This window comes from Hyperolius riggenbachi, chromosome 11 (genome assembly GCF_040937935.1).
Source record: "Hyperolius riggenbachi isolate aHypRig1 chromosome 11, aHypRig1.pri, whole genome shotgun sequence".
Taxonomy (NCBI): Eukaryota; Metazoa; Chordata; class Amphibia; order Anura; family Hyperoliidae; genus Hyperolius; species Hyperolius riggenbachi.
The window spans coordinates 231,967,704-231,987,633 of NC_090656.1; the positions used below are offsets into that span (position 1 = coordinate 231,967,704).

A 19,930-nucleotide genomic window follows, 5' to 3' on the forward strand; every position below is an offset into this window, starting at 1 on the left:
TTGCAAAAAAAAATCCGCATTCGGCCCCGCCGCATGCGGATTTTCATTCGCGTCCACGCAACCACGCGGATTTTTTGCCGTGAATGGCGTAATCACGCGTGGATTCCCGCCCGGAGGCGGATTTTCTTTTAACGTTAATAACAAAGCCCCCATACACGCTACAATCCCCCAAATTGCATGGATTATGGAGGTGATAAGGGGCAACATAACTTCAACATAAAAAATTCCCAAAACATTTTTTTTTCTAGAGAAAATGGATTTTAAAGTGAAATCAACACTTTAAATGGGGCTATTAATTGGTAATAAGTGGTTTTAAAAAGGGATATACGCGTTAAGCAGTCAAAGAGGTGAAGGCGAGTTCCAATGGCACTTGGCGGCGAAGGTACCGCTGGAGGAGGATGAGTGGCTGACGCCAAAAAGGCCCCAGAGAGGTTTTTGTAATTTTTTTTGTTTTTTTTTTGCAGCAATTAGCAATGACATCGCAGCAGAGTTGTCAGTGGACACGGGCAGTGTGAACGCAGAGTGCAGTGGTGGAAGCGAGTGAGTCAGGAGGAGGAGGACAATGCCGGCGGTCAATTCAGCAGCACAGAAGGACCATGGCAACATACTGGTGCTAGTAGTAGCAGCACAGCGTCATAGTGCTGGCCAAAAAATTAAATGCACCCGGTGACCCGGGCAGTGTGAACGCAGACAGAGTACATTGGTGGAAGCGACTGAGTCAGGAGGAGGAGGACAATGCGGGCGGTCAGATCAGCAGCAGCAGCACAGAAGGACCATGGCAACATACTGGTGGTAGTAGTAGTAGTAGCACAGTGTCATAGTGCTGGCCAAAAAATTAAATGCACCCGGGTGACCCGGGCCGTGATAACGCAGACAGAGTGCATTGGTGGTACCGTGGTAGCGACAGCTGAGTCAGGAGGAGGAGGAGGACAAAGTGGGCGTTCAGTTCAGCAGCAGCAGCAGCACAGAAGGACCATGGCAACATACTGGTGCTAGTAGTAGCAGCACAGAGTCATAGTGCTGGCCAAAAAATTAAATGCACCCGGTGACCCGGGCAGTGATAACGCAGACAGAGTGCATTGGTGGTACCGTGGTAGCGACTGAGTCAGGAGGAGGAGGAGGACAAAGCGGGCGTTCAGTTCAGCAGCAGCACAGAAGGACCATGGCAACATACTGGTGGTAGTAGTAGCAGTAGCAGCACAGCGTCATAGTGCTGGCCAAAAAATTAAATGCACCCGGTGACCCGGGCAGTGATAACGCAGACAGAGTACATTGGTGGTACCGTGGTAGCGACTGAGTCAGGAGGAGAAGGAGGACAAAGCGGGCGTTCAGTTCAGCAGCAGCAGCAGCAGCACAGAAGGACCATGGCAACATACTGGTGGTAGTAGTAGCAGCACAGCGTCATAGTTCTGGCCAAAAAATTAAATGCACCCGGTGACCCGGGCAGTGTGAACGCAGAGTGCAGCAGCGGGAAGCGACTGAGTCAGGAGGAGGAGGACAATGCGGGCAGTCAGTTCAGCAGCAGCAGCAGCACAGAAGGACCATGCCAACATACTGGTGGTAGTAGTAGCAGTAGCAGCACAGCGTCATAGTGCTGGCCAAAAAATGAAATGCACCCGGTGACCCGGGCAGTGATAACGCAGACAGAGTACATTGGTGGTACCGTGGTAGCGACTGAGTCAGGAGGAGGAGGAGGACAAAGCGGGCGTTCAGTTCAGCAGCAGCAGCAGCACAGAAGGACCATGGCAACATACTGGTGGTAGTAGTAGCAGTAGCAGCACAGCGTCATAGTGCTGGCCAAAAAATTAAATGCACCCGGTGACCCGGGCAGTGTGAACGCAGAGTGTAGTAGCGACTGAGTCAGGAGGACAAAGCGGGCGGTCAGTTCAGCAGCTCAGAAGGAGGACCATGGCAACTTACTGGTAGTAGTACCATAACACCAAAAAATTAACCAAGGTAGGCACTAGGCAGGTAGTAACTGTCTTTATAAAGGCAGGCATAGTTAACAACAGCACATGCAGCAGCCACTTCATGTCCCTTTGTGTCCGACAATAGGGGCCAGGAACTCACCTTCCACCCAAGCCTGGTTGATTTTCAGGAAGGTGAGTTTGTCCACAGAGGCGTGGGAGAGCCGAGAGCGCTTCTCTGTGACCACGCCACCGGCCGCACTAAAGCATCTCTCTGAGAGGACACTGGAAGGAGGGCAGGATAGGAGTTCCAGGGCGTACTGGGAAAGCTCGCTCCAGATGTCCAGTCTCTTGACCCAGTACTCCAAGGGGTCCACGGGGCTGTCGGTGTCATTGAGCCCGCTGGATGACCCCATATAGTCAGACACCATGGTGGTCAGTCGTTGCTTGTGCTGGTTGGTGGTGGATGCTGTGGCGGGCACCTCTGTTCTGGGCTGCTGCACTGCATACAGGCTCTTGCTTAGGCTCTTCAGGTCTCCGGGGCGCCAGTTGCTGCTGCTGCTGCTGGTGGTTGTTGTTGTGCTGCTAGTGGCAATGGCAGGCACCTCTTGCTGGCTTGGGAGAGCAGTTACAGTGGGGGTGGAAGGCTGGGGGAATGCTTCCAGTAGTCTGCGCACAAGGGCCTCCTTCAACTCCCTTGTGCGTTGCTCGGTGGTGGATGGCGTCATTAAGTCTCCCAGCTTCCCTTTCAGACGGGGATCAAGCATCAAGGTAATCCAGATGTCCTCCCTTGAACGCATCTGGATCACCCGGGGGTCCCTGCGAAGGCAGCGCAACATGTGCACAGCCATGGGAAACAAGTGGGCCCTGCCAGCAAGATCTTCCTCGTCCTCGCCATTGTCCCATAACGCATGCCTGTCCTCTTCCTGTGCCATGTCGTTGTCCTCCTCAAACTGCCATCCACATACAACGCCTGCTGCACTCTGCTCCTCCTCCTCCTCCTCATTCAGGTTAGGGACCTCCAACTCTTCCACTACCTGCTGTGAGCCCTCCTCTGAGCTGGACTGTGCTGACATCTGCTCCTGTTCTTCCAACTGCCTCAGGGCTTCATCCCCACGCTCAATTAAATTGTCCATTGCCTGCTCCAGTAGCCAAACCAAGGGCACCCACTGGCACACAGAGGCCCGCTCCTCACTGACCATCTTGGTTGCCTCCAGGAAGGGACTCAGCACCAGGCATACTTGCTGCATCAGTGTCCACTGAGTGGCAGTATTCATGGGGACTTGCTGGTTGCTGGGGACACTTGGGTCTAGCATGTAGGCCCTAAGAGCCAGCCTGTGCTGACACAGCCGCTCCAACATGGCCAGAGTCGAATTCCAGCGAACTGGCATGTCGATGATCATCCGGTGTTGTGGCCTTCCATACTGCTGCTGTAAGGTGGACAAGAGTGCAGAGGCAGTGGCTGACAGGCGGAAAAAGCGTACCACCGCCCGGGCATCATGCAGCAGCTCGCTCATCCCCTGGTAGGTGCGCAAGAAGCGCTGCACCACAAGATTGAGCATGTGGGCCAAGCAGGGGATGTGCTGGAGGTTTCCCTGCTGCACTGCTGCCACCAGGTTGGCCCCGTTATCGGCTGCCACATACCCCACTTCCAGGCCTCTGGGGGTCAGCCACCTCCGCTCCTGCTTCCTGAGGGCGGCCAGGACGTTGGTGGCCGTAAGCCTCTCCTTCCCCAGGGTCACCAATTTTAAAAGGGCTTGGCAGTGCCGAGGCTTGGCGCGGCTGCTGCCGAGGCGGGCTTGCTTTCCGGGTGCAGAGGGAGTGTCGTGACAGGACCCTTCTGCATCCCCCCTGATCCCGCGTGGTGGCACCACTAGCTGGGCTGATGCGCTCTTGTCCTCCCTCCCTTCCATCAGTGTCACCCAGTGGGCCGTAAAGGACAGGTAGCGACCTGTCCCAAATCTGCTACTCCACGAGTCCATGGTCACGTGGACCCGCTTGCCCACAGAGTAGTCCAGGGAACGGGCCACGTTTTCCACCGCAAACTTGTGGAGTACTGGGATCGCGCTCCTGCTGAAATAGTGGCGACTGGGGACTTGCCACTCGGGGATGCCAAATTGGAGCAGCGTCCGCATGGCGCTCCCCTCCTGCACCAGGGAGTAGGGAAGCAGCTGTGATGCCATGGCCCGGGCCAGCAAGCCATTTAGTTTGCGGATCCGCCTGTGGCTTGGAGGCAGAGGCTTGGTCAGACCCTGAAAGGTGTCGCTCAGCAGGGTCTGACGACGCTGGGATGCAGGGGAGACAGAGGAGAGAGACGAACACTGGCTGCCAGCCTCAATGTCTGTGTCCTGAGTAGCCGAGGTGGAAGAGCGCTTGCGTGCTACTACTGCTGCTGCTGTGGGGGATTCACGACCCTGAGGGAGGGATGATGCTGCTGCGCTGGTGGGCCTTCTGCTCTCAGGAACCCCTGCCAGCAGTGCCTGCTTCCTCTTAAACTCCGCATACTCGCGGCAGTGGCGGCTTCTCAGGTGGCCCTGGAGGGATGAGGTACCCATCTTGCTCAGACTTTTCCCATGGCTCAATCTTTTGCTGCATAACCTGCACACCGCATACCTTTTGTCATCAGTACATTCCTCAAAGCAATCCCACACTGGTGACTTTAATTTACTGCGGCCCCCACTAGCAGAGGGTGCAGCGGAACAATGTGTGGTAGTAGTTGCCGGGGGTTGCATGGTGGTGGTGCCGGCTGAAGCAGTGTCCTGTCTACTTCCTCCATGCCCACTGCTGCCGATGCCCCTGCCCCTGCCTGACATATGGCGATATCCTTGCCTAGGCCGAGGTGACTCGTCATCCTGCTCTGCCTCTGACCATTCTTCCACGGACTCAGCAGGCTGCACATAGTTAGGGTCCACAACGTCGTCATCATCAGCAGCATCTTCATAATCCAGCTCTTCCTCTGACTCCACCGCCTCCTCTTCTGTCCCTACATCCCCAGACACAGACCCCTCTTCTTCATCACCAGAACTCAACAACGCTTGTGATTGTGGCCCGATCTCAATCTCTGCCACATCAGTCCTCAGTAAGTCCTGAGCTTCTTGCATCAGCAGGTTCCCAGAAGCCGGACTGAGGGACAGAACGTTGTCATCCTGGGAGGGCTGCTGACCAGTGGGTGCTGGGGTGGATGTCACAACAAGCGTGGGACGTTGGCTGCTGCTGCTGCTGCTGCTTGGAGTGGTGCTCACAGTAGAGGTCTGGGAGGAAGTCATGATGTCCATGAGTACGTCAGGTTCCATTTGCTCAACCACCACACGGGGACCAGAAACTTTAAAATATTTGGACAATGGCGTCCGCTGACTCGGCCCAGGCTTTGCTGCCCCCCTTTCTGCTGCATCACGACCACGTACAGCTGGGCATCCTCTCCCTGGACGTGGAGCAGTCCCAGAAGTGGCTGAGGCAATTGAACTCCCTTTCCTCTCACCCCGCAAAACCCTGCCAGACATGTTGCTAGTAATGAATCACTGGATGCAGTGGGCACAGTACAAGGTCACTGAAGGATTCACCAGGCACAGTACAACGGCACTGAAGGATGCAGTGGGCACAGTACAAGGTCACTGAAGGATGCAGTGGGCACTGGATATACAACTAGGTCACTGAAGGATGCAGTGGGCACAGTACAAGGTCACTGAAGGATGCAGTGGGCACAGCAGTGGGCACTGGATATACAACTAGGTCACTGAAGGATGCAGTGGGCACAGTACAAGGTCACTGAAGGATGCAGTGTGCACAGCAGTGGGCACTGGATATACACCTAGGTCACTGAAGGATGCAGTGGGCACAGTACAAGGTCACTGAAGGATGCAGTGGGCACAGCAGTGGGCACTGGATATACAACTAGGTCACTGAAGGATGCAGTGGGCACAGTACAAGGTCACTGAAGGATGCAGTGGGCACAGTACAAGGTCACTGAAGGATGCAGTGGGCACAGCAGTGGGCACTGGATATACACCTAGGTCACTGAAGGATGCAGTGGGCACAGTACAAGGTCACTGAAGGATGCAGTGGGCACAGTACAAGGTCACTGAAGGATGCAGTGGGCACAGTACAAGGTCACTGAAGGATGCAGTGGGCACAGCAGTGGGCACTGGATATACACCTAGGTCACTGAAGGATGCAGTGGGCACAGTACAAGGTCACTGAAGGATGCAGTGGGCACAGCAGTGGGCAATGGATATACAACTAGGTCACTGAAGGATGCAGTGGGCACAGTACAAGGTCACTGAAGGATGCAGTGGGCACAGTACAAGGTCACTGAAGGATGCAGTGGGCACAGCAGTGGGCACTGGATATACACCTAGGTCACTGAATGATGCAGTGGGCACAGTACAAGGTCACTGAAGGATGCAGTGGGCACAGCAGTGGGCACTGGATATACAACTAGGTCACTGAAGGATGCAGTGGGCACAGTACAAGGTCACTGAAGGATGCAGTGGGCACAGTACAAGGTCACTGAAGGATGCAGTGGGCACAGCAGTGGGCACTGGATATACACCTAGGTCACTGAAGGATGCAGTGGGCACAGTACAAGGTCACTGAAGGATGCAGTGGGCACAGTACAAGGTCACTGAAGGATGCAGTGGGCACAGCAGTGGGCACTGGATATACACCTAGGTCACTGAAGGATACAGTGGGCACAGTACAAGGTCACTGAAGGATGCAGTGGGCACTGGATATACAACTAGGTCACTGAAGGATGCAGTGGGCACAGTACAAGGTCACTGAAGGATGCAGTGGGCACAGTATAAGGTCACTGAAGGATGCAGTGGGCACAGCAGTGGGCACTGGATATACACCTAGGTCACTGAAGGATGCAGTGGGCACAGTACAAGGTCACTGAAGGATGCAGTGGGCACAGTACAAGGTCACTGAAGGATGCAGTGGGCACTGCAGTGGGCACTGGATATACAACTAGGTCACTGAAGGATGCAGTGGGCACAGTACAAGGTCACTGAAGGATGCAGTGGGCACAGTACAAGGTCACTGAAGGATGCAGTGGGCACTGGATATACAACTAGGTCACTGAAGGATGCAGTGGGCACAGTACAAGGTCACTGAAGGATGCAGTGGGCACAGCAGTGGGCACTGGATATACAACTAGGTCACTAAAGGATGCAGTGGGCACACAAGGATGTCACACTGTGTAATGAGATGCTCATATGCCAGCGAGCGAGCAGTGGGCACTGGGCACGACACAAGGTCACTGACAGAATGAATGAACAGCGCTGGCAGAGAGTGGCGGCGCCGGCGGTGTGACTGGCTGCCTGCAAATAGTACAAGTGTATAACTGTCACTGGAATATGCAAGTGAACACTGCAGTTGCACTAACCTGCCTGCCTGCACTACACACAGATAATCCCCACTCCCACTACACTGACTACACTGCAGCACTGAACCTGCCTGCACTACACACAGTTAAATAATCACTAGACTCCCACACTCCCACTACACTACACTGACTACAACTAACTACAGCAATCACTCACTGACTAGCTAACTGTGTACAGTATAAGAGCAGTGTTAGCAAAAAAAATGCTTTGTTTTTAACACAATAAATGCACTTGCTCAAACAACAATGGCCTGGAGATAATCCTCTCAGCACCACAGTCTAGCAAGGACAGAGCTTTTCCATCATGGCCGCCGCTTTATATTCAGGAGGGGAGGGCATAGCTCCCCTCCTGTGATTGGTTGCTAGGGCCTGGCTGGGGCACTCTGATTGGCCTGCAATGTGTCACTTCCGCATAGTTTGACGCATTTCCGCAAACCACGACTTCAGCGCCGGGTTTCACGAGCGTGAATGCGGATTTCTGTTCGCATTCACGCGAAGCCGAAGTAGATTTTCGTGGTTGAAAATCTATTCACGGATTTTCGTGTCCGAGGCGGAATGCGTCAAAATGGTCGTGAATCCACGCGTAAGCGTGATCACGACCAGGCGGTGAGCACCACTGCCTGGGGTTTTTGGGCAATTTTTACACTTTTTTTAAATAAATTATGGCAGCAAATATGCCCTGAAGGTTTTAGATGTTTGTCTGTCCTTTAAAGTCTATATGGTCCGTTGTGAACGTTTGATTTGCAAACTTTCGCGATGTTCATCTATTACTACCCAGTAACAGGTCAAGGACACAGGAAATTCACCCACACATTAAAAATCTGTGTGCGAGGAGCAAAGATTGGTTCCTGAAGTGCAGGGGCGTAGCAATAGGGGTGCAGAAGTAGCGACCGCATCGGGGCCCCATAGGGCCCTCCCTCAACCATAGTATTAGCTCTTCATTGGTCCTGTGCTTGTTATAATCACTTCTGTAAATACTTTGAATAGTAGTAATCATTAAGAAGCTGTTCCCCATCCCCTTCTTTCACCTCTGGCACTGTGGTTGTCCTTGGCAGATTTTGGTGCATCAATTGTTATGTTTAGAGTGCTTGGGGGGGGATTGTAAAACTCACACTTGAGCCCATAGCTCCCTATTTAGGCCACTGCCTAGTAGTGTCTCCCGGTGTGCTATTACATGAAGGCCACACCCTGAAAGCAGTTTACAATTAGTTTGAAAAGCTAAGCACATATGACAGAGATGCCAAGCAACTTCTAGACTACACGCTGTGTATTGCTCCTGTCCCTTATTGCCTGAAGAAGCGGGTCCATGCCCGCGAAACGCGTTGCGACTTTTTCATTGGGAGTATTTGAATAAATTGCATAATTTTTGAATTCGACAGCATTTTGTCTGTTTATGGTTGGCTGGTCCACCACCACAACCGAAACAATTTAAAACTTTTTAGCAACTTTTATCCTACCGGCGCCTCTGTACACCTTCGCACATCCAGAAGTCCATCCTTGGTGGAAGGGTGATCTACCATACAATTTCCTCCTATGGGTGGGGACAGGCTTGTTCTCCCCACCTGCCTGAACAGTGGTTGCTTTGGAGGCAACCCGGGTTTGTGAGTATAATACTTACACTTCATACTACACCCCACTCCCGTTTAATACATACTACACTATATTGGGCTCTCGGTCTTCTACTTTTCAAGCACATATGACGTTACTAGGAGGTTGGCATTAAAAATGTTATGGGGCGGGGCAAAGTGTTTGGAAAACTGTTAGCAAAGAGTTACAGCAACATCAAGGTGGACACACACCATACCATTTTTTTAAATATCTGTTCAATTTAAGAATTGCAATCAATTTTTCTGACTGATTGTAACATTTCAAAAAATATGACCAATGTACCACACACCTATGTTAAATTTTTCCTCAGTTATGATAAAACTGATTGGAAACGCTGAGAACATTGCTAAGGTGTGTATATTATTAAACTAACAATCTAACCCACACCATACAATCTTTAGAAAAATTGAAGAAAAATGTTTCCAGCATTCAGGATCGATAAAAATCGAAAAAATCCGATCGGATTTTTCAGTCGAATGAAAAAAAAAAAAATTTTTTTCGGGAGATCCTATCATATTTATCGAAAATTGTATCGTGTGTGTCCACCTTGAGACAGACAGAAGAGATTACACAGAGGGACTCACCTTCCAGGAAAGACACACAGAGCTCGGCGGTCTGACGATCGTATCCAAGCGAATAACGCAGCTTTGGTGCGTGGTGCAAACCATTCAGCCTCTCCGCATCCTCACTTTCAGAGGGAGACCCAGTCAAACAGGAATCTGATAGGAGGAGATCAATAAAGAGTATATAGATAGATCAATCAGATAGCAGAAAGGCCGCAGATAGATAGCACATGGTCTGAGCACACATCTCTTTTTTTCTTCTGTGTAGATAGATAGATAGATAGATAGATAGATAGATAGATAGATAGATAGATAGATAGATAGATAGACTAGAGATAGATAGATAGTATTTTTATAGGACAGCCCACATTGATCGGGTTATTATTTACTCTTTCCTGCTTTCACTCACATGCACACTGATACATCCAAGTAGAGATGTAGCGAACGGTTCGCCGGCGAACGGTTCCAGGCGTTCAATTCGCCCCATAATGCACTATGAGGGTCAACTTTGCCATTCAGGCTACACTAAGCCCTGGAGCCCCCCCCCTTATATAAGACAGGCTCGCTGGCCATTACACTCACTCATGTGCCTGCTAGAGACAGACTAGGGACAGCTGCTGCAGACTTGTTCTTCTAGGGAAAGATTAGTTAGGCTCTTGGCTTGCTCTTGGTTGATTGTTATTGCTAAAATAGCACCCCCAACAGCTCTTTTGAGAGCTAATGTTTTCCTGATGTGTTTTTTTTTTGTGTGTGTTGCTCACTGACACTGACATTATACAGCCCTATCTGTTGCAGCTGGATCTTGGTAATTGTTATAACTGTGCCAGCCAGGCCCTGCCTAACTATCTATACTGGGACACTTACCTATGCCTACCTAACTACTGGGGCACCTACTTACCTATACGGGGACACCTACCTACCTACCTACCTATACTAGGGGACCTACCTATGCCTACCTACCTATACTAGGGGACCTACCTATGCCTACCTACCTATACTGGGTCTCCTACCTATGTCTAGCTAACTACTGAGGCACCTACCTATGCCTACCTACCTATACTGGGACTCCTACCTATGCCTACCTACCTATACTGGGTTTCCTACCTATGCCTAGCTAACTACTGGGACACCTACCTATGCCTACCTACCTATACTGGGTCTCCTACCTATGCCTAGCTAACTACTGAGGCACCTACCTATGCCTACCTACCTATACTGGGACTCCTACCTATGCCTAGCTAACTACTGAGGCACCTACCTATGCCTACCTACCTATACTGGGACTCCTACCTATGCCTACCTACCTATACTGGGTCTCCTACCTATGCCTAGCTAAATACTGGGACACCTACCTATGCCTACCTACCTATACTGGGTCTCCTACCTATGCCTAGCTAACTACTGAGGCACCTACCTATGCCTACCTACCTATACTGGGACTCCTACCTATGCCTACCTACCTACCTACCTACCTATACTGGGTCTCCTACCTATGCCTAGCTAACTACTGGGACACCTACCTATGCCTACCTACCTATACTGGGTCTCCTACCTATGCCTAGCTAACTACTGAGGCACCTACCTATGCCTACCTACCTATACTGGGACTCCTACCTATGCCTAGCTAACTACTGAGGCACCTACCTATGCCTACCTACCTATACTGGGACTCCTACCTATGCCTAGCTAACTACTGGGACACCTACCTATGCCTACCTACCTATACTGGCAGGGACGGATCTAGGGGGGGGGGGGGGGGCAAGCGGGTATCTTGCCCCAGGCGCAGTTTGTAGAATTCTTAAAAGGGCGGCAAAATGAATGGCAGTTTAGGCGCCAAAACCTGACCTTTAGGCGCCAAAACCTGACCTTGCCCCAGGCGCAACTTGGTCTTGATCCGTCCCTGTATACTGGGTCTCCTACCTATGCCTAGCTAACTACTGAGGCACCTACCTATGCCTACCTACCTATACTGGGACTCCTACCTATGCCTACCTACATACAAGAAGATAATAAGGTCGTTGCTTCATTGTGGACAGACCAAATTTGATCAGCTGGACAGTCACTGTTGTTCTATCATTGAGCTACCACAACCCGGCGACCATATGGGCTGGAAAACTGCCACGGCCTGCACTCTGGCCACGGTGCGCACCAGTCCAGCACGGCCGTCACTACGCAAACAGCTGTTTGCGGTGCGTTACACAGTGAGTTTGGTGTGTCAGTGTGAAGCAGTACTCTAATTACACTCCCTGATTGATGTATACACATGCAAGATGTTTGAAAGCACTTTAGGCCTGCAATTTAGCATTCAATGTGATTTCAGCCCTTAAAACGCTGCTTTGAGTCAAATCCAGATTTTTCCCCGGGACTTTTGGTGTCTATCCCACTCCGCCACTTGGGGGTCCAGGTGTTAGACCCCTTGAAACATGTTTTCCATCACTTTTCTGGCCAGCATAATTTTTTCTATTTTTCAAAGTTCGCCTCCCCATTGAAGTCTATTGCGGTTCGCGAACTTTTCCGCGAACCGAACCTTCCGCGGAAGTTCGCAAACGGGGTTCGTGAACAGAAAATCGGAGGTTCGCGACATCACTGCATCCAAGTGCATCTAGAGGGAGTTTATTGAACACAGCATTATTGCTGTATAATTGGTCTCTCGGAACTCTGCTCAGTGTCCATAGCAGACAGAGAGGCTGACTGTGGAGGAGCTGTAACTGGATTATCTGCTGCATCTAGTCTATGTCTATGTATCATTTCCAGAAGGAGTCCCCTGCTGGACACACACACTGCGCACACACATTGCGCACACACAGACACACACACATTGTGCACACACACACATATACACAGACACACACTGTACACACTGTACAAACACATTGCGCACACACATTGCGCACACACACACACTGAGTACACACACACACACACACACACACACACACACACCCCTAGATATTAGTATTAGACAGCACTTGTACCCCCCGGGTTCCCCCAGATATTAGGATTAGGCAGCACTTGTACCCCCAGAGTTCCCCTAGAAATTAGTATTAGGCAGCGCTTGTACCCCCCCCCCCCCCAGGGTTCCCCAGATATTAGTATTAGGCAGCACTTGTTCCCCCCAGGGCTCCCCCAGATATTAGTATTAGGCAGCACTTGTACCCCCCAGGGCTCCCCCAGATATTAGTATTAGGCAGTACTTGTACCCCCCAGGATTCCCTCAAATATTAGTATTAGGCAGCACTTGTACCCCCCAGGGCTCCCCCAGATATTAGTATTAGGCAGCGCTTGTACCCCCCAGGGCTCCCCCAGATATTAGTATTAGGCAGCGCTTGTTCCCCCCAGGGCTCCCCCAGATATTAGTATTAGGCAGTACTTGTACCCCCCAGGGTTCCCCCAGATATTAGTATTAGGCAGCACTTGTACCCTCCAGGGTTCCCCCAGATATTAGTATTAGGCAGCACTTGTACCCCCCAGGGTTCCCCCAGATATTAGTATTAGGCAGCACTTGTACCCTCCAGGGTTCCCCCAGATATTAGTATTAGGCAGCACTTGTACCCCCCAGGGCTCCCCCAGATATTAGTATTAGGCAGCGCTTGTACCCCCCAGGGCTCCCCCAGATATTAGTATTAGGCAGCACTTGTACCCCCCAGGGCTTCCCCAGATATTAGTATATTAGGCAGCACTTGTACCCCCCAGGGCTCCCCCAGATATTAGTATTAGGCAGCACTTGTACCCCCCAGGGCTCCCCCAGATATTAGTATTAGGCAGCACTTGTACCATCCAGGGTTCCCCAGATATTAGTATATTAGGCAGCACTTGTACCCCCCAGGGCTCCCCCAGATATTAGTATTAGGCAGCACTTGTACCCCCCAGGGCTCCCCCAGATATTAGTATTAGGCAGCATTTGTACCATCCAGGGTTCCCCAGATATTAGTATTAGGCAGCACTTGTACCCCCCAGGGTTCCCCCAGATATTAGTATTAGGCAGCACTTGTACCCTCCAGGGTTCCCCCAGATATTAGTATTAGGCAGCACTTGTACCCCCCAGGGCTCCCCCAGATATTAGTATTAGGCAGCACTTGTACCCCCCAGGGCTTCCCCAGATATTAGTATATTAGGCAGCACTTGTACCCCCCAGGGCTCCCCCAGATATTAGTATTAGGCAGCACTTGTACCCCCCAGGGTTCCCCCAGATATTAGTATTAGGCAGCACTTGTACCCTCCAGGGTTCCCCCAGATATTAGTATTAGGCAGCACTTGTACCCCCCAGGGCTCCCCCAGATATTAGTATTAGGCAGCACTTGTACCCCCCAGGGCTTCCCCAGATATTAGTATATTAGGCAGCACTTGTACCCCCCAGGGCTCCCCCAGATATTAGTATTAGGCAGCACTTGTACCCTCCAGGGTCCCCCAGATATTAGTATTAGGCAGCATTTGTACCATCCAGGGTTCCCCAGATATTAGTATTAGGCAGCACTTGTACCCCCCAGGGTTCCCCCAGATATTAGTATTAGGCAGCACTTGTACCCTCCAGGGTTCCCCCAGATATTAGTATTAGGCAGCACTTGTACCCCCCAGGGCTCCCCCAGATATTAGTATTAGGCAGCACTTGTACCCCCCAGGTTCCCCCAGATATTAGTATTAGGCATCACTTGTACCCCCCAGGGTTCCCCCAGATATTAGTATTAGGCAGCACTTGTACCCCCCAGGATTCCCCCAGATATTAGTATTAGGCAGCACTTGTACCCCCCAGGGTTCCCCCAGATATTAGTATTAGGCAGCACTTGTACCCCCCAGGGCTCCCCCAGATATTAGTATTAGGCAGCACTTGTACCCCCCAGGGCTTCCCCAGATATTAGTATATTAGGCAGCACTTGTACCCCCCAGGGCTCCCCCAGATATTAGTATTAGGCAGCACTTGTACCCCCAGGATTCCCCCAGATATTAGTATTAGGCAGCACTTGTACCCCCCAGGGTTCCCCCAGATATTAGTATTAGGCAGCACTTATACCCTCCAGGGTTTCCCAGATATTAGTATTAGGCAGCACTTGTACCCCCAGGATTCCCCCAGATATTAGTATTAGGCAGCACTTGTACCCTCCAGGGTTCCCCAGATATTAGTATTAGGCAGCATTTGTACCCTCCAGGGTTCCCCAGATATTAGTATTAGGCAGCACTTGTACCCCCCAGGGCTCCCCCAGATATTAGTATTAGGCAGCACTTGTACCCCCCAGGGCTTCCCCAGATATTAGTATATTAGGCAGCACTTGTACCCCCCAGGGCTCCCCCAGATATTAGTATTAGGCAGCACTTGTACCCCCCAGGGCTCCCCCAGATATTAGTATTAGGCAGCATTTGTACCATCCAGGGTTCCCCAGATATTAGTATTAGGCAGCACTTGTACCCCCCAGGGCTCCCCCAGATATTAGTATTAGGCAGCACTTGTACCCCCCAGGGTTCCCCCAGATATTAGTATTAGGCAGCACTTGTACCCCCCAGGGTTCCCCCCAGATATTAGTATTAGGCAGCGCTTGTAACTCCCCCCCCCACCAGGGTTTCCCAGATATTAGTATTATGCAGCACTTGTACCCCCCAGGATTCCCCCAGATATTAGTATTAGGCAGCACTTGTACCCCCAGGGTTTCCCAGATATTAGCATTAGGCAGCGCTTGTACCCCCCAGGGCTCCCCCAGATATTAGTATTAGGCAGCACTTGTACCCCCCAGGGTTCCCCCAGATATTAGTATTAGGCAGCACTTGTACCCCCCAGGGTTCCCCCAGATATTAGTATTAGGCAGCACTTGTACCCCCCAGGGTTCCCCCAGATATTAGTATTAGGCAGCACTTGTACCCCCCAGGATTCCCCCAGATATTAGTATTAGGCAGCACTTGTACCCCCCAGGATTCCCCCAGATATTAGTATTAGGCAGCACTTGTACCCTCCAGGGTTCCCCCAGATATTAGTATTAGGCAGCACTTGTACCCCCCAGGGTTCCCCCAGATATTAGTATTAGGCAGCATTTGTACCCTCCAGGGTTCCCCAGATATTAGTATTAGGCAGCACTTGTACCCCCAGGGTTCCCCCAGATATTAGTATTAGGCAGCACTTGTACCCTCCAGGGTTCCCCCAGATATTAGTATTAGGCAGCACTTGTACCCCCCAGGGCTCCCCCAGATATTAGTATTAGGCAGCACTTGTACCCTCCAGGGTTCCCCCAGATATTAGTATTAGGCAGCACTTGTACCCCCCCCAGGGTTCCCCCAGATATTAGTATTAGGCAGCACTTGTACCCCCCAGGGTTCCCCCAGATATTAGTATTAGGCAGCACTTGTACCCCCCAGGGTTCCCCAGATATTAGTATTAGGCAGCACTTGTACCCCCCAGGGTTCCCCCAGATATTAGTATTAGGCAGCACTTGTACCCTCCAGGGTTCCCCAGATAATAGTATTAGGGAGCACTTGTACCCCCCAGGGTTTCCCAGATATTAGTATTAGGCAGCACTTGTACCCCCAGGGTTCCCCAGATATTAGTATTAGGGAGCACTTGTACCCCCTGGGTTCCCCCAGATATTAGTATTAGGCAGCACTTGTACCCCCCAGGGTTCCCCCAGATATTAGTATTAGGCAGCACTTGTACCCTCCAGGGTTCCCCCAGATATTAGTATTAGGCAGCACTTGTACCCTCCAGGGTTCCCCCAGATATTAGTATTAGGCAGCACTTGTACCCCCCAGGGTTCCCCCAGATATTAGTATTAGGCAGCATTTGTACCCTCCAGGATTTCCCCAGATATTAGTATTAGGAAGCACTTGTACCCCCAGGGTTCCCCAGATATTAGTATTATGAAGCACTTGTACCCCCAGGGTTCCCCAGATATTAGTATTATGCAGCACTTGTACCCCCCAGGGTTCCCCCAGATATTAGTATTAGGCAGCATTTGTACCCTCCAGGGTTCCCCCAGATATTAGTATTAGGCAGCATTTGTACCCTCCAGGGTTCCCCAGATATTAGTATTAGGCAGCATTTGTACCCTCCAGGGTTCCCCAGATATTAGTATTAGGCAGCACTTGTACCCCCAGGGTTCCCCAGATATTAGTATTAGGCAGCACTTGTACCCCCCAGGATTCCCCCAGATATTAGTATTAGGCAGCACTTGTACCCTCCAGGGTTCCCCCAGATATTAGTATTAGGCAGCTCTTGTACCCCCCAGGGTTCCCCCAGATATTAGTATTAGGCAGCATTTGTACAGCCCCAGAGTTCCCCAGATATTAGTATTAGGCAGCACTTGTACCCCCCAGGGTTCCTCCAGATATTAGTATTAGGCAGCACTTGTACCCCCCAGGGTTCCTCCAGATATTAGTATTAGGCAGCACTTGTACCCCCCAGGATTCCCCCAGATATTAGTATTAGGCAGCACTTGTACCCTCCAGGGTTCCCCCAGATATTAGTATTAGGCAGCTCTTGTACCCCCCAGGGTTCCCCCAGATATTAGTATTAGGCAGCACTTGAACCCCCTAGGGTTCCCCCCGATATTTGTATTAGGCAGCACTTGTACCCCCCAGGGTTCCCCCAGATATTAGTATTAGGCAGCACTTGTACCCCCCAGGGTTCCCCCAGATATTAGTATTAGGCAGCACTTGTACCCCCAGGGTTCCCCAGATATTAGTATTAGGAAGCACTTGTACCCCCCAGGGTTCCCCAGATATTAGTATTAGGAAGCACTTGTACTCCCCAGGGTTCCCCCAGATATTAGTATTAGGCAGCATTTGTACCCTCCAGGATTCCCGAAGATATTAGTATTAGGAAGCACTTGTACCCCCAGGGTTCCCCAGATATTAGTATTAGGCAGCACTTGTACCCCCCAGGGTTCCCCCAGATATTAGTATTAGGCAGCATTTGTACCCTCCAGGGTTCCCCCAGATATTAGTATTAGGCAGCACTTGTACCCCCCAGGGTTCCCCCAGATATTAGTATTAGGCAGCATTTGTACCCTCCAGGGTTCCCCAGATATTAGTATTAGGCAGCACTTGTACCCCCCAGGGTTCCCCCAGATATTAGTATTAGGCAGCACTTGTACCCCCAGGGTTCTCCCCGATATTTGTATTAGGCAGCACTTGTACCCCCCAGGGTTCCCCAGATATTAGTATTAGGCAGCACTTGTACCCCCCAGGATTCCCCCAGATATTAGTATTAGGCAGCACTTGTACCCTCCAGGGTTCCCCCAGATATTAGTATTAGGCAGCTCTTGTACCCCCCAGGGTTCCCCCAGATATTAGTATTAGGCAGCATTTGTACAGCCCCAGAGTTCCCCAGATATTAGTATTAGGCAGTACTTGTACCCCCCAGGGTTCCTCCAGATATTAGTATTAGGCAGCACTTGTACCCCCCAGGGTTCCTCCAGATATTAGTATTAGGCAGCACTTGTACCCCCCAGGATTCCCCCAGATATTAGTATTAGGCAGCACTTGTACCCTCCAGGGTTCCCCCAGATATTAGTATTAGGCAGCTCTTGTACCCCCCAGGGTTCCCCCAGATATTAGTATTAGGCAGCACTTGAACCCCCCAGGGTTCCCCCCGATATTTGTATTAGGCAGCACTTGTACCCCCCAGGGTTCCCCCAGATATTAGTATTAGGCAGCACTTGTACCCCCCAGGGTTCCCCTAGATATTAGTATTAGGCAGCACTTGTACCCCCCAGGATTCCCCCAGATATTAGTATTAGGGAGCACTTGTACCCCCCAGGATTCCCCCAGATATTAGTATTAGGGAGCACTTGTACCCCCCAGGGTTCCCCCAGATATTAGTATTAGGCAGCACTTGTACCCCCCAGGGTTCCCCCAGATATTACTATTAGGCAGCACTTGTACCCCCCAGGGTTCCTCCAGATATTAGTATTAGGAAGCACTTGTACCCCCCAGGGTTCCCCAGATATTAGTATTAGGCAGCACTTGTACCCCCCAGGGTTCCCCCAGATATTAGTATTAGACAGCACTTGTACCCCCCAGGGTTCCCCCAGATATTAGTACTAGGCAGTTCTTGTACCCCCCAGGGTTCCCCCAGATATTAGTATTAGGCAGCACTTGTACCCCCCAGGATTCCCCCAGATATTAGTATTAGGAAGCACTTGTACCCCCAGGGTTCCCCAGATATTAGTATTAGGCAGCACCTATACCCCCAGGTTCCCCCAGATATTAGTATTAGGCAGCACTTCTACCCCCCAGGGTTCCCCCAGATATTAGTATTAGGCAGCACTTGTACCCCCCAGGGTTCCTCCAGATATTAGTATTAGGAAGCACTTTTACCCCCAGGGTTCCCAAGATATTAGTATTAGGCAGCACTTGTACCCCCCAGGGTTCCCCCAGATATTAGTATTAGACAGCACTTGTACCCCCCAGGGTTCCCCCAGATATTAGTATTAGGCAGCACTTGTACCCCCCAGGATTCCCCCAGATATTAGTATTAGGCAGCACTTGTACCCCCAGTGTTCCCCCAGATATTAGTATTAGGCAGCACTTGTACCCCCCAGGGTTCCCCAGATATTAGTATTAGGCAGTACTTGTACCCCCAGTGTTCCCCCAGATATTAGTATTAGGCAGCACTTGTACCCCCCAGGATTCCCCCAGATATTAGTATTAGGCAGCACTTGTACCCCCCAGGGTTCCCCCAGATATTAGTAGTAGGCAGCACTTGTACCCCCCAGGGTTCCCCAGATATTAGTATTAGGCAGCACTTGTACCCCCCAGGGTTCCTCCAGATATTAGTATTAGGCAGCACTTGTACCCCCCAGGATTCCCCCAGATATTAGTATTAGGCAGCACTTGTACCCCCCAGGTTCCCCCAGATATTAGTATTAGGCAGCACTTCTACCCCCCAGGGTTCCCCCAGATATTAGTATTAGGCAGCACTTGTACCCCCCAGGGTTCCTCCAGATATTAGTATTAGGAAGCACTTGTACCCCCAGGGTTCCCCAGATATTAGTATTAGGCAGCACTTGTACCCCCCAGGGTTCCCCCAGATATTAGTATTAGACAGCACTTGTACCCCCCAGGGTTCCCCCAGATATTAGTATTAGGCAGCACTTGTACCCCCCAGGATTCCCCCAGATATTAGTATTAGGCAGCACTTGTACCCCCAGTGTTCCACCAGATATTAGTATTAGGCAGCACTTGTACCCCCCAGGGTTCCCCAGATATTAGTATTAGGCAGCACTTGTACCCCCAGTGTTCCCCCAGATATTAGTATTAGGCAGCACTTGTACCCCCCAGGATTCCCCCAGATATTAGTATTAGGCAGCACTTGTACCCTCCAGGGTTCCCCCAGATATTAGTATTAGGCAGCACTTGTACCCCCCAGGGTTCCCCAGATATAAGTATTAGGCAGCACTTGTACCCCCCAGGGTTCCTCCAGATATTAGTATTAGGCAGCACTTGTACCCCCCAGGATTCCCCCAGATATTAGTATTAGGCAGCACTTG

The 19,930-nt window shown here is 51.0% G+C and overlaps 1 protein-coding gene across 1 annotated transcript in view; it reads right to left on the bottom strand.

The window, feature by feature from the left end:
- SYT13 (synaptotagmin 13) overlaps nt 1-19,930 on the bottom strand; it is a 75,258-nt gene that overhangs the window by 18,735 nt on the left and 36,593 nt on the right. The window contains exon 3 of the mRNA XM_068259695.1: nt 9,483-9,617. Coding sequence (XP_068115796.1) covers nt 9,483-9,617 — 135 coding nt within the window. The remainder of the gene's footprint in view (nt 1-9,482; nt 9,618-19,930) is intronic.